The 13,373-nt window shown below is 43.1% G+C and overlaps 1 protein-coding gene across 5 annotated transcripts in view; it reads right to left on the bottom strand.

Annotated features, from left to right (window-relative positions):
- Window positions 1-13,373, bottom strand: part of ELP4 (elongator acetyltransferase complex subunit 4) — a 252,720-nt gene that overhangs the window by 11,471 nt on the left and 227,876 nt on the right. Inside the window, exon 10 of one of the 5 annotated variants that reach the window (XR_012333494.1) lies at window positions 3,654-4,132. The exons of 3 other annotated variants lie outside the window; for them this stretch is intronic. Coding sequence is in view for 1 of the 2 variants with exons in the window: in XM_033862664.2 (XP_033718555.1) it covers window positions 8,902-8,973 (72 nt within the window). In the remaining variant the exon portion in view is untranslated. Of the gene's footprint in view, window positions 1-3,653; window positions 4,133-8,887; window positions 8,974-13,373 lie in introns of all 5 variants that reach the window. One more of the 5 variants, XM_033862664.2, reaches the window with a different exon arrangement.

The raw sequence follows: 13,373 nt of genomic DNA, 5'->3' as shown, positions 1-13,373 counted from the left end.
CTCCGTGCTGCCTTACAATCCAGTAACAGGCATGAGGCAAGCACACAGGTAACCCTCATAGTGAGCAGTCCAAGTTTTGTCTACAAGAACAGCAGAGACAAAGCAGAAATCCTGCTGCGGGGAAGGGGGCCAGAAAAAGCTTCACCGAGATGGGCTAGGTGTTAAATACTGAACTGGGTTCTGACATACAGAAATGGTGATTTGCTTAACGGTGGAATGGATACATCTCTAAGATGCATTTGGTGGAAGGCTTCTACTGCTCTGACAATCCAAATGAGGAAACTAATGTAGTTTATTCAGAACCAGCATAATACCATTTATTTCAGGAGCTTACCTATTTGCTAAAAATTTCTCTTCCTTTGCTTCTCTAGGCAATGAGTGTGAGCCAGTTGGCGGAAAGCCCTTCATAGCAAAAGTAGCTAAATGTGATGTGTGACATGCTTGGAAATCTTTCAGGTTGAATGGCTTTGAAGAAGAGTCAAATACCATTCGTGTGTAACTTCTGAGCACAAAAATTTGGGGTGATGTGGTTAAATGCTTCTAACCAAATGTCACACCGTAAAAGCTAGTTGCAAACCCGTGTCCTTTGAAAAAAGCCAAAGGATGGCTCTTGGAAACATGTGAATCTACGTGTGATTTTGCCAGCTTTTGCTGATTATTACTTGAATGAGCTTACTCTGCAGCCTAAATTCTCAAGCAGTGGGTTTTGTTTTCTCCCTTTCTAAGCCTCCCCCCGTGCACCACGTCAGTGCGATGTGAAGCAGCGAGGAAGAAGGAGAGATCAGGTTCCAGGCTTGCCAGGTGTGTCAGGCACTTTCCCTTTGAGGCTTCCAAAGCACTTACACACTTGACACGTCAACGTTCAGATGCTGCTGTACCCCAGATCTGTCTTCTGAGAAAATGTGCTGTAAGATACTCTACACAGCATGGTGACCTCTTTAGACAAAAGCTGCAAGGCTGTGGGGGTATAAACGTTTGGACCTTGATAATGGTTATGGTTTCAGTAAAAATCAAGACTATCAAAAATCTTGTAGAGATTCAATCTTGTAAACCAGATCAAGGTATTCATCTTTCTCATTTTATACCTGGGGTTCTGAGGCCAGAGCCAAAAACATACCTTACATCTTTTTTTAAAATTTATTTTATTTTATCCATTTATTTAATTTTTGGCTGCACTGGGTCTTCGCTGCTGCACACGGGTTTTTCCTCTAGTTGCTGAGAGCGGGGGGCTACTCTTCGTTGTGGTGCCCTGGCTTCTCATTGCGGTGGCTTCTCTTGTTGCGGAGCATGGGCTCTAGGCGCGTGGGCTTCAGTAGTTGTGGTTCACCGACTCTAGAGGGCAGGCTCAGTAGTTGTGGCTCACGGGCTCTAGAGCACAGGCTCAGTAGTTGTGGCTTGCGGCTCAGTAGTTGTGGCTCGTGGGCTCTAGAGCGCAGGCTCAATAGTTGTGGCTCGCGGCTCAGTAGTTGTGACTCGCGGGCTCTAGAGCGCAGGCTCAGTAGTTGTGGCGCATGGGCTTAGTTGCTCTGCAGCATGTGGGATCTTTTCAGACCAGGGCGCGAACTGGTGTCCCCTGCATTGGCAGGCGGATTCTTAACCACTGTGCCACCAGGGAAGCCCTACCTTACATCTAGAGCTAAAATTTTTTCCACCTGATTTTCTTTTCCCAAATTCTGGGAGGAAGGGATTGTGCTGCTGAGGAAGGAGATGCTTGTCTGGCTGACTGCCTGCCTATTTTTTCCATGAATGGCTTGTCTAGAATGATGATTTCTATGTAGGCAAAGGGATCTGGGAAAGGTGCGACAACTCCCAAGCTTCCGCAGAGGCCTATGTACTTTACAGCGATTCATCCCACTGCGTTAATGGGTCCCTTTTCTTCAGCACTTCAAGGTGGGAAACAGCGAGGCTGACAAAATGCCCTGGCGGATAAGGGGAGTTCCTGCCAAAAGGCACCCTTAGCCCCATAGGAAGCCCTGGGTCATAATAAAGAAGTAGCAGCTGAAGTGCTTTGCTCTGTGGCCCCAGGGAGTACCAAGCCGAGCTGGACCGAGATTCTTCCCCCTCTGCCTACCTCTCTGTCCCTTTGTTGGGCTGAGCCACTGACTATATTTTGTTCCTTCTTGAGTCAGCACCTCTGCTGATCGTACATAGGATTGGGTTTCCTGGCTCCACGGTTCTCTTCCTAATTCCTTTTCTCCCAGCCTGCCAGACCTGTGCTCAGCACTCACAGTTCCCAGACAGAAGGGGCAAGATAATGAATCTAGGTTACACCTGGATTTGAGACAAATTGCAGGTAAATACCATTAAAATAAGTTAAATCAATTTATATTTTTCATATTTTGCCAAGACCAAACCACCAGGCACTGTTTGTTTTCTGAAAACAACTGATGTAGTACATTTTAACCATTAGGAAATGAATATTTGTTTTAATTCTTTAAAATTTATGACATTTCCTGAAAAGTCAACCTTTCCATTACTCACAGTCACAGAAATAGGAGTTAATATTTCAAAATACTTCCTAATAGTTTTTTTCTTTTTTCTTTAAAACACAACGAATTTAAATTAAAACTTGTAAACACCTTAGAACATATAGGTTCTACATTGGTCCCTTCACAGAGGCAGCCAGTTTAATACCTCCCTCCGTCACTCGCTCTCAATGTGACTTCAGATAAGTCACTTCACCTGTCTAGCTTCAGTATCCTCATCTATCACAAGTGAATAATTCTCCCCTCATAAGACCGTTATGGGGATCATATGAGATATGAAGTGTTTTGTGAATTATTAAGTACTACACTAATTTATTTCTACCTCTTTTTGCTTCAGGAAGGCATTTGAGGTGGCTCGTAAAAATACCTTTGGGAAAGATAAAAATAAGTGAGCTTATTAGGGCAAGGAAGTGAATCTACAAATTTAATGAAAAACATACATTTGTAAGCAACAGCAACAGATTTTGGACTTGGCCAGCAGGTCTCATCACTAAGTCTGAGCATTTACTACACATTGCCCTCTACTGCAGTGCTGTAAAGAAATATAAACATAAAAGGAAACTGCAGTCATTGTCTCTGCTTCTGGGAAGATTTAAAAAGGCTAAATAGTTTCCCTCATACTTAGTAAGACAATAGTGAAAATGGGGCATGTCAGGTGCCTGGCTTCTGGGCCAGTGAAAATATGCATGGCTGTATTAAAGAGGCAATTTGGGGTCCATTTATTTATTTTTATTTATCTATTTTTAAAATTTATTTATTTTTGGCTGCGTTGGGTCTTCGTTGCCGCACGCAACCTTTCTCTAGTTGTGGAGGCTACTCTTCGTTGAAGTGCGCAGGCTTCTCATTGCGGTGGCTTCTCTTGTTGCGGAGCACGGGCTCTAGGTGCGCGGGCTTCAGTATTTGTGGCACGTGGGCTCAGTAGTTGTGGCTCGCAGGCTCTAGAGCGCAGGCTCAGTAGTTGTGGCGCACGGGCTTAGTTGCTCCGCGGCATGTGGGATCTTCCCAGACCAGGGCTTGAACCCGTGTCCCCTGCACTGGCAGGCAGATTCTTAACCACTGTGCCACCAGGGAAGCCCATATTTATTAAAAAAAAATCTATCTTGCACATGTATTTAATGCTGACACGATAACAAAAGAAATGTCAGAAGATGAAGCTTCTCCACTCACGTTTTAAAAGCATTTCCCCTTCTTTATATCATGGGCAGGAAACCAATGCACAGAAGACTTGCCATCCCACTCCATTGATTCTTTCAAGAGCTGTCTGATGCCCTAACCTGGAGCATGATTTGCTGACTTCTGTAGCCATATTCTGTGTTATGAGGCACTGCTCTGGATGGTAGGGAATGAATTAGAGTACAGGCTAAGTAGCTGCCATACAGAGATATCCCAACCCACTTCAGAAAATGGCTAAAAACCAGAAGTTTATTTATCTCCCACTTTACGGGCCAGAAGTAGGCAATGCTGAGCTGGAAGGACTGGTCTGCCATCCTCAACAAGCGGCTCCCACTTCTGGCTCCAAGGCTGATCTTTTTGCTCTCTCTCAGCTGGTGGGAAGCAGGGGCCATGAAGGAAGACTTGCAAGTTGGACACATCACTTCCATACACATCCAGAACTTAAACATGGCCACACCTGGTTGTGAGGGAGGCTGGGAAATGTTTTAAAATATGTTAAGATGTTCAGCAAACGCATTACTATGGAAGAAGGAGCAAATGGATACCGGGAGACAACCAGTAGTCAGCTACAGTTTTGAGAAGGGCCACAGCGAAACGATCACCCTCCCGAAGCATTCACTCTGTGTGTGTGAGCTTCTGCTAATGGCGGAAGGCTCCCTACTTAGTTTCTGACCAAGGAAATGCACGCCTGATGCCCCCACCAGCCCAGAGGGCAGGGGTTAAAGTAGTCCTCAGAGTCTCTCTTATATCATAAAAAGAGAGATATTTCCTTTGTGGAGAGCCTGATTTCCTTCCGGGGGCGCTAGGAGGAGGGTAGAGGGAAGGAACCAGATGAAGCAGGCTTTGATATGTTATTCATCATCACTATTATTTCTTCACAAGATTTCAGAGTGTTATTTCAACTTGCAAAAAGCCCGCACAGTGTTATATGCCGTTATATAATTATTATATTTTTATATCATTGCATTTATATTATTCCATAATTATTACATTATTACAATGCAATGTTACATTGTAGTTATTCTACATCTGGCTAAAATTTTGCAATGTGGAAGATGCATTTGCCTAATTTTGGTGAATTTTGTGTTACTCTTACATATGAGTAGGGCAGTGGAAATCATGCCAGAACCATATTTTTGCTCCTTTTGGATTGCTAAGTGTATGTTTGATAGCAGCCGAATATTTCTGGAAGAAATGCTGCCAAAACATGGTCAGGTTTTAGGTTTCAGTTTTGTTTGTTTGTTTAAGATCCAATTCATCCCCAGGGTTTTGGATTAAAATTGTTTTACTGAATGTCATAATCATACTATATCCTTTGAATTGAAAAAAATTCATTTGGTTCTTCCTGATTGATCTGAAAATTAGACAAAATTTCAGAGCTGGAACATTGCACATTGGCTGCCCATTGAAAAATGCTCAGGTGTGCAATTATTCTGACCGTCAATTATAACTGACAGTATTGTCTTGCCTCCAAACTCACCTCTCTGAAAGCAGATTGTGAAGAACTCACTTGTCTAAACAAAAGTGTGATTTGTGAAAAGGCATGTGTCTGTGGCAGAGATTGCTAGCTTACTCCCAATATCTATTCTCTTCCTTTGCAGCGAGTAAAAGAATCTCTGCGTATTAGTGGGACACATGGCCTCCCAGAATAAAGGCCATGCTCCCCAGCTGCCTTTGCCAATAGCTGAGGCTGAGTGATTAAGCTCTGGTTGCTTCATCTTGAGCAGAAGTGCTATGATTAAGTTCAAGGTTAGATCCTTAGAGAGGGGGAGGTGCCAATTACTTCCCTTTTCCCTTGGCATCGTTATTCGACCCCAGCAAGAGGGCCCCCGCTCTGGGCCCTGACCCACCCCTCCTCATGGGGTGAGGAATTAACAGGGTGAAGGGGATGTGCCCATCTAGAGCCTGTACCCTTCATTATAGGACACACTCTGGGTACTCAGAACCTCGGAACTCCCTGTGCAAATGGCCACAAAGCCCGCACAGGTCTCTTCCCCAGGTTTGTCCACTGTGGGCGAACTGTGTTGTCTACGTGCACACCCTGGGGCCCCAGCAGGAGCCAAGGGGTGGCTGTTTGTGGGGAGTGTGGACAGAGTTTGGATGTGAAGCCTGGGTGTCCCCAAGCACAATCACGTTGCCCGCTGTGTGTGGGAAGGAGACATGGGTGGGGAGAGAAAGGAGATGGGCTGTAGGCCCGTTCTTCCTATGTCTCCATGTTCTGGAGTAGAGCCCTGATCCTAAATTTAAACTTGGCTTTCCAGGTAGGTATATTTGTGAAGGAAGGAAGGGAATGCATATTTAATGATTTTTTGGCTTGATAACTTAAAAATATTGAGGCATATAATAATGTGGTCTTTTATTTGCATTCCTGCTCTAGGCTCCACAACGTTAGGGACAAGCCAAACTTCCCTCTTCCCACTCGCTGAAATGTGGACTTGAGGGTAGGTGCTGAAGCAGCTGTCCTGGGCCATCAAACGGAAGCTATGGGCTGAGGAGGGCATAGCAAAACCACAGAATTAGTTTAGGGTATCTTGACACCAAAAGAGCCCTGGGTCACCGGATTGAGCTTTTATGGGGTATGTGTTCCATATTATTTAAGCCACTGCATTTTTGAATTTCTTTAATAGCAGCCTAACCTATATCCTCCTTATGGCGAATTTGGTACCTGAAAAATGGATCGAGTTCTACCATCAAAATCTAAGTTGGCAGTATATATTAGTCCATGCCACTCTCTCACCGCGTCCCAGCTCACCCTTCCCCCACCCCGTGTCCTCAAGTCCATTCTCTATATCTGCGTCTTTATTCCTGTCCTGCCCCTAGATTCTTCATAACCATTTTTTTTTAAGATTCTGTATATATGTGTTAGCTGATTCACTTTGTTATAGAGCAGAAACTAACACACCATTGAGAAGCAATTAGACGCCAATAAAGATGTTTTAAAAAAAGAAAAATCTAAGTTGGCTTAGTGGTTGGAAGGTGGGCAGTGAGGTCAGTATCACAGATTGGAAAGCTAACTACCCTTGTTAGGCCTGTGGCTCTAGTTGAAACACTGGAGAAATTCAGGGTATTGTTGTGTTAGTGGCTTCTTGACATTTTTGGCAAAATTATTTACAAAAGAGAAATGAACTTAGGCTAGAGCTATAGAATATGCAAGAAGAGGTAGAGGGACTACAACTCTATTAAAGGAAATGCCCTGCCTGCAGCTCACAACTTAAAGTGAATAAAAGCTTGGTAATTTGGGATGTCAAAGAGTTGAAAAAACCCAGCTATTTCTGCAATTGCACACCAGAGCAGGCAACCTTCACAGATCTCTTTGCCCCTAAGCCTTGGTGAAATACCTCATTAAGAGGCTGGCCAGAAAATGGGGGCCGGCTCAGAGACAAAAGTCAGATTAAGGGTGTTGCCTTCCCTCTCAAGTCAATTATTTCAGATGGCTTCAAGCTAGTTACAAGTAAGATGAAAGAGATGGGTATAGGTAGAACAGAGAGGCCAGAAAATAAGACTCAAGTCTTACAAGGTAAGAGTTGTGGTGGACATGCACCCATTTCAACTGCCTTGTGGCATGTCTGCCTGCAGGTAAGAGGCTGGAGAAGTGTGAATTAGGCTTATCCAGTTAGATGCAGCTGTACTATTTAGAAGGTGGAAGAGAAGCAGGTGCTCTCCTCCTGCTTTTACCGCTGCAATTGGCAAGCACTGTTGCAGGGACAGTTTTTTTGTTGTTGTGTTTTTCTGCATTCTAGTGACTAGTCAACAGCTTCATAGGCTTCCCGGGAGCAGAGAGGCAGCTGTGGAAATGGAGGCCAGCCCAGTGTTTCAGTGTCCAGTGACTTGCTTGATGGGGGCCAAGAAGCACTGGCAGCAGTGGCAGCGGGAAGTTACTTGCCCCAAAATTGCAGCTGTGTGCTTTCAGTGAATAGCTCCAGTTGCGGTCTCCCAGTTCCTCTCCTTCCTGACTTTGGTGGAGGCAGTAGCCTCCCTGGAGGCCAGTCTGGTGACATTATCCTTCAGCCCTTCCAATTATTGCACTAGCTCCCGGTTTTCTGGTATAACCTTTCTGACTGCATCAAATAATCAGATGGGATCTGTTTCCTGCAGCTGAACCCGAGAACTATGTCTGGACAACTCTTTGGTTGTGATTACTTGCATGTGGAAGCAAAGGGAAGCAAATCAACTCGGAACCTCATAAAATTTTGAGGGGGTTGTTTTGCCAAAGAAACTACAAGCTTGGTCAAGAGTCTATGAGTATTCAACCCCTAAAGAAATCTTAAGTCCCCAAATCTGATCTATCAATAAGTGGGCTGTAAAAACTGCAGCCCCCAAAGGGCCCAGACTCTAATAGTGACTTCACGTAGCCGTCAATGATAATGGACAAGGAATAACTTTCTAAAGGGATACAAAGGAGAGTGGATAAGGGAGTTCCTTCCAGAGGGCAGAACTGAGGGTTACAAACTGGGCTACACTCCTCTACTGCCAGGGCAGAGGATTTTTGCAGTTTCTCTGCTGTAGGATTCTCCACTCACCCCTGAAGAAGAGGTAAGTGTGTGGGAAGAGGCTGTGCACGGATATTTGGATTCCAAAGGGCTGCGGACTCTGATAGAGACTGTCATTAACCTCCAGTGTCCACTCTCCCTTCCTCCTTTAGGAGAAGAACCCGGGGATATACGGCCATCCTGAATAAAGACTTTACTTCCAAGCTTCCCTTTCAACTGGTTGTAGAATACGTGACCAAGTCTGAAAAATACCGATGTGATGTTGCAACTTCAGGGTATTCAAATGGGATTTGAACTCAGGCATTCTGGCTTCAAAGTCCACGTTCTTACTCACTGCTCTATGTGCCAGAACTTTTCTAAGCACTGGAGGTAAAATACTGAACAAGACAGGCAAAATCCTTGCTTTCAAAAAACTTACAACTTCAGAAAGGAACAATACATAGACACTTATTAACACAAGGAGAGACAGCTAACATACAGGAAAGCCAACCAATGGAGAAGATAATTCAGACAGTGAGAAGTCTTTTAAGGAAATGAAACATGGTGATACGATACTTTCTGGGGGTACTACTATAATTGGTGAAAGCCTTTCTGCAGAGCACATTTGAGCTAAGATCTAAATTTTCAGAAAAGACCAATGAGGACCTGAAAAAGAAGTTTCCAGGCAAAGGGAATGAAATACAAAAGTCTTAAGGTAGGAATAAGCTTGGCATTTTTGAAGGACAGAAAAAAGGGCACCTTTCCTGGAGCAGTCACCAAACAGGGGAGTGGCCGCGGCTAGTTGAAGTTTGGCTTGGTAGTAGCACGGTGGGAGTGGGAGGATGCTGTGGGTCAATAACAGAAAACAGTTGTTGCAGACGTGTATTCTATTAAAGACATAATTTTCCAAAAGGTGGTGTACACAGGCTGTTCTAGATCCTGCTTTCTTTCTTTTCTTTTTTTTTCCCCCCGTTTTCTTTTGATTCAGAAAAGACATTCTAGTCACTAAGTGACCCACAGGGTCCTCCCACTCCCACCGTGCTCCTGTGGGGTGTGGTGGTTCCCAGCCTCACTCCTGCCCAGCAGGAAGATTCCAGGTGGAGGGGTTGGGCGCTGTGTGAAGTGTGCATGGAGGAAAGATTCTGGCAGTGCTGTTTGTGGGGATGGCTTGTTGCGTTTAATCCTCTTAAAATGTGAGTCAGCATCTTTTGGACTACATCATAATAAGAATACCACCATGTTTCAGTTCCAATGTTCCTGAACTTTCAGACATTGGAGATATGGGGAGTCATGTTATTCTCCTCCTTTATTTCATACACTGATGGAGAACAAACTAGATTATTCCTGGAGAACTTTCCTTAAAATAGTTGTACCTTCGGACTTCCCTGGTGGCGCAGTGGTTGAGAGTCCGCCTGCCGATGCAGGGGACATGGGTTTGTGCCCCGGTCTGGGAAGATCCCACACGCTGCGGAGCGGCTGGGCCCGTGAGCCATGGCCGCTGAGCCTGAGCGTCCAGAGCCTGTGCTCCGCAACGGGAGAGGCCACAACGGTGAGAGGCCCGTGTATCGCAAAAAAAAAAAAAAAAAAGTTGTGCTTTCTACACAAACTAAAGGCAGTATCTTTTTCTTTTCTTTGGGTCTCTCCTTTTTCTTTTGCACATTTTATTCTCATTCATGTTCTAACATGAGCAGGACTGAAAAAAATATATCATTTAGGTAACAGTTGGAATAAAGTGACTTGAATTGTGACCTAAACTTGGACAGTAGAAACTGTGAAAGATGCCTAACCCGCCCCCCCACCCCCACTAGCCTCTTCTCTGGGACGGATAAAGGATAAAGGAATGGGGTGGCTAAGTCCCCACATGGCCACTGTGATCCTGCGGTTGTGCATCACGGCCTGAATGAGACTCCCCATATCTCCTGAACGGACTCCCTCTCATTCATCCTTCCTGAATTGTAGCAGGGCTTCTCACTCTGGCAACCTTTTGACTGGTCTCCAACTCTGCTTAACCCAAGGCTTGTATGGGCTCTGGATCTCACAATGCAGGCAGGAGCATATAAGCTCCAGAGCGTATAGAATCTGAATTAAGCTTGAGCAGGGCCAAGCTGAGAGACTCTTGAGATCTAGGGCCTACTGCTGCTCTGGCAGTAAGCAGAAGAAGGCTGAGATCTTTCTGTGGAGAGACCGTCGTTTTGATGGGCTCTTCAAGCCTGCTTTGTCCAGAAGGCCCCTTTTCTACCCGAGACAAGTGAGGAAACATTTTAGGAGCAATATTTTGGTACTACCCCTCCGATGGCTTAAGAATAGTAAGATATTTTAGGAACATATACCCTTTTCAGATCTGAATGTTGAGCTTGAAAAAAACACTTCTTTTAGAAATAAATTCAAACTACTAATTATATGAGAACTTCTTTTCTCTTAAAGCATATGGAAGCTATTTTGGAGGTGGCAAAAGGTACAATCTGCTCGTCTGCTAGAATTCAAACTAATGTTTGCTCTTTACTATAATCTGAAGCCTCCTACTCAGTAAACTGTTAGCAGATAAATATGTGTGTAAGCTCAAGGCTGATCCCTAAATCCTAGAGATTTCTGAAACTATAGCAGATGCACTTTAACTTAGGGACTGGCAGAGGTCTGACTGATACATAGCTAATGGAAGAGATGAATTCTAACATGTGAAAAAGCAGGGATCAGAGAATTTTGAAATCAGGTAATTGCTTAAGTTATCACACTAATTTCAGTCCACTAAGTAACTCCAAACTGGCAGCTTTGGATGAACACGCCCTCAACCATATATTTTCGTATGTAAGTATGAACATATATTGATTTCCTTTTGGCTGTCCATGAATGAGTCCTGGGAGCATAATAGCCAATGTGTTTGCTTGCATAATGCCCTACAGTGTATGCAGAACATTGCTCCACAAAGCCCTGAGATGGGGTATGAAGGGCTCGGTGGAAATGGCAATGTACAACATGTCGACAGCATTAAATCTCCCAACTGCTCTGTAGTTACTTTGAGATCCCCACGTTTAAGGGTTTGCTAGTTCCTGGATATGAAGAAAGAATTTTTAATGGGGCCAACTGTAGGTGTTTACAAGGGGGAATTGTTGTTTTTTATTAGGAGCTGCCTTATGTTCAATAGTTGTATTTACTTTGTCAAGCTAGCCAGAATTAGAAATCCCCATTGCTAGGCAGCCCAGAGCGTCTGTGAAGTATTTCTGGGCATTCAGAACTGAGGCATGTGCTGCCCAAAGGCAGGTTTCATTACAGTGTGTTATTTAGTCCTTGTTCGTCCCTCCCTACCCACACACCCCCAGATAGCAGTGCTTCTATAACAGGAAATCTTGCTTACTTTATGCTGAAACATATTTACATGACTGAAACACGACAATTAACACATTTGTAAGGCTTGAGGGATAGGCGCACTTTAATGGTTTTTTGAAGCAGGCAGATTTCCTGGAGCTTTTAATCTTATTTTATTTTGTTCTGCATGCGTGAACAAGTTCTTCTTTACTATAGGTATTTGACAAAGTCTACCTGGTGTGAATGTGAATGAAAAGAAAATAATGTAAAACTTAACTTTACGTTTTATCTTTGCCAAACCGTTCCTAACTGCTTTCACCAGTTCAATGTATATTGAGGGCTATGCTATTATTTCTGACATGTTGTGTTAGCTTTTATACAAAGGCGGTTAGGTAGTATGTTTTTGGCTTGACAAAATGAAATGTGGCTTTCTCTCTACTGACAGTATAAAAACTTTTCACGATGAATGAGAAGTATCAATTACGTGGTGATTTTCCGCACTCTTCATAGTCAAAGGTACACTCTCCTAGGTGGTGTATATTTCACTTGCTCCAAATTTAAATTAACAGCCAGGTGGTATAAAGCAGTATTATTTGCTAAGTGCTATTGTGTGTGTGCGCGTGTGTATATGAGTGTGATGTTTATTTATACATATAAATATACATATAACATGGCAATGTTAGGAATATTTTAATATCTTTAAGTGTATAGATTAATTGCCGAAATCTTGGTAAAACTTTAGAAAAAATCCCTTTCATATCAGAACCCTCGGTAATGAAATGAAACTTCCATTTTCCTTTTGATTTCTGCATGTTAACTCGGAAACTCCCGCCCCAATTCTCACTAAAAGTGTACGGCAGATTTACAGATTACACTGGTTTCAAATAGTCACCCAGTACCTCTATCTCTCCCCTCCACAGACCTCCTTCCTCACCAATTTCAAAGGGAGCTCAGTGAACAGACTGGGCAAAGCGAGAGCCCTCTCTCTACATGCCTTAGGGCGGTGATGGGGCAGCACCAGACCGAGTGCACTAGCTGAGGGATACAGATTAGAGATGAGGACCTTACTCCAAAGAGTAACTCTCTGCTGAAGTGACTTCACAGATAAGAAGTATGCAGAGAATCAATTTAGTCTTAGATAGAAAACCTCTCCATGAATAATGGGAAATAAAGTTAAAGGATATGAAGCAAATAAAGCAAGAAAAAAATACTGATGATCAGAAAAGAGCAAAATATTTGTGAGTATATAGATAAATGACTCTGCCTACTTCGAGGGATTTATTTTTGTATTTATTTATTTGGTTTAATCAAAATGCATATTTCTACGGAAATGTTAACAAGAGCTAAGTTTAATTTCCACATGGATAATTTAGAAGTAATTTCTCATAGAGATTATTCTCTAAAAACTCATTTGCTTTTATATGTGGAGGATTTTTTCCCCACCACTTAACTTTACCATTGAGCTAAATCTTTTTACAAGGAGGTCTGAAAGATCCTCAAAATGCAGAAGAACCAACAACCTGATATATGGAATTGGCTAAATCCTGTTTCAAGTTTTCACTGCAGTAGGAAGAGTCACTCTGGTTCAAGTAGAAACTCTGAAATTTGGGGTCATTTCAGCCAGAGTGTGCAGGTATGCTTTGGGAATGTTCCTTTTGGTATATGCAAAATTATGCTCCAAAATGAATTAATGGAGGAAAGTGATTTTGTAATTGTTATGTAGGGTTAATTCTCTAAATTTTAAAGATCTAAGTTAAATGAAATAGACATATTTGTACATTTCTATTTGATTCCCTTAATATTATACGTGCACAAAAATCTGTCGAGGCATTGAAAGCAAAGGAAAGCATGATTTGTGGAAAAAGATCATCAAATGGGTCCTAAAATTCAATATTGACAAGTTTCATAATTTAACAAACAGTGATGAAAAAATGGAGTTTTT

The sequence above is a fragment of the Tursiops truncatus genome, chromosome 8 (assembly GCF_011762595.2).
Source record: "Tursiops truncatus isolate mTurTru1 chromosome 8, mTurTru1.mat.Y, whole genome shotgun sequence".
Lineage (NCBI taxonomy): Eukaryota > Metazoa > Chordata > Mammalia > Artiodactyla > Delphinidae > Tursiops > Tursiops truncatus.
The sequence above is the reverse complement of the archived record's forward strand: the minus strand, read 5'-3'. Positions and strand labels throughout refer to the sequence as shown.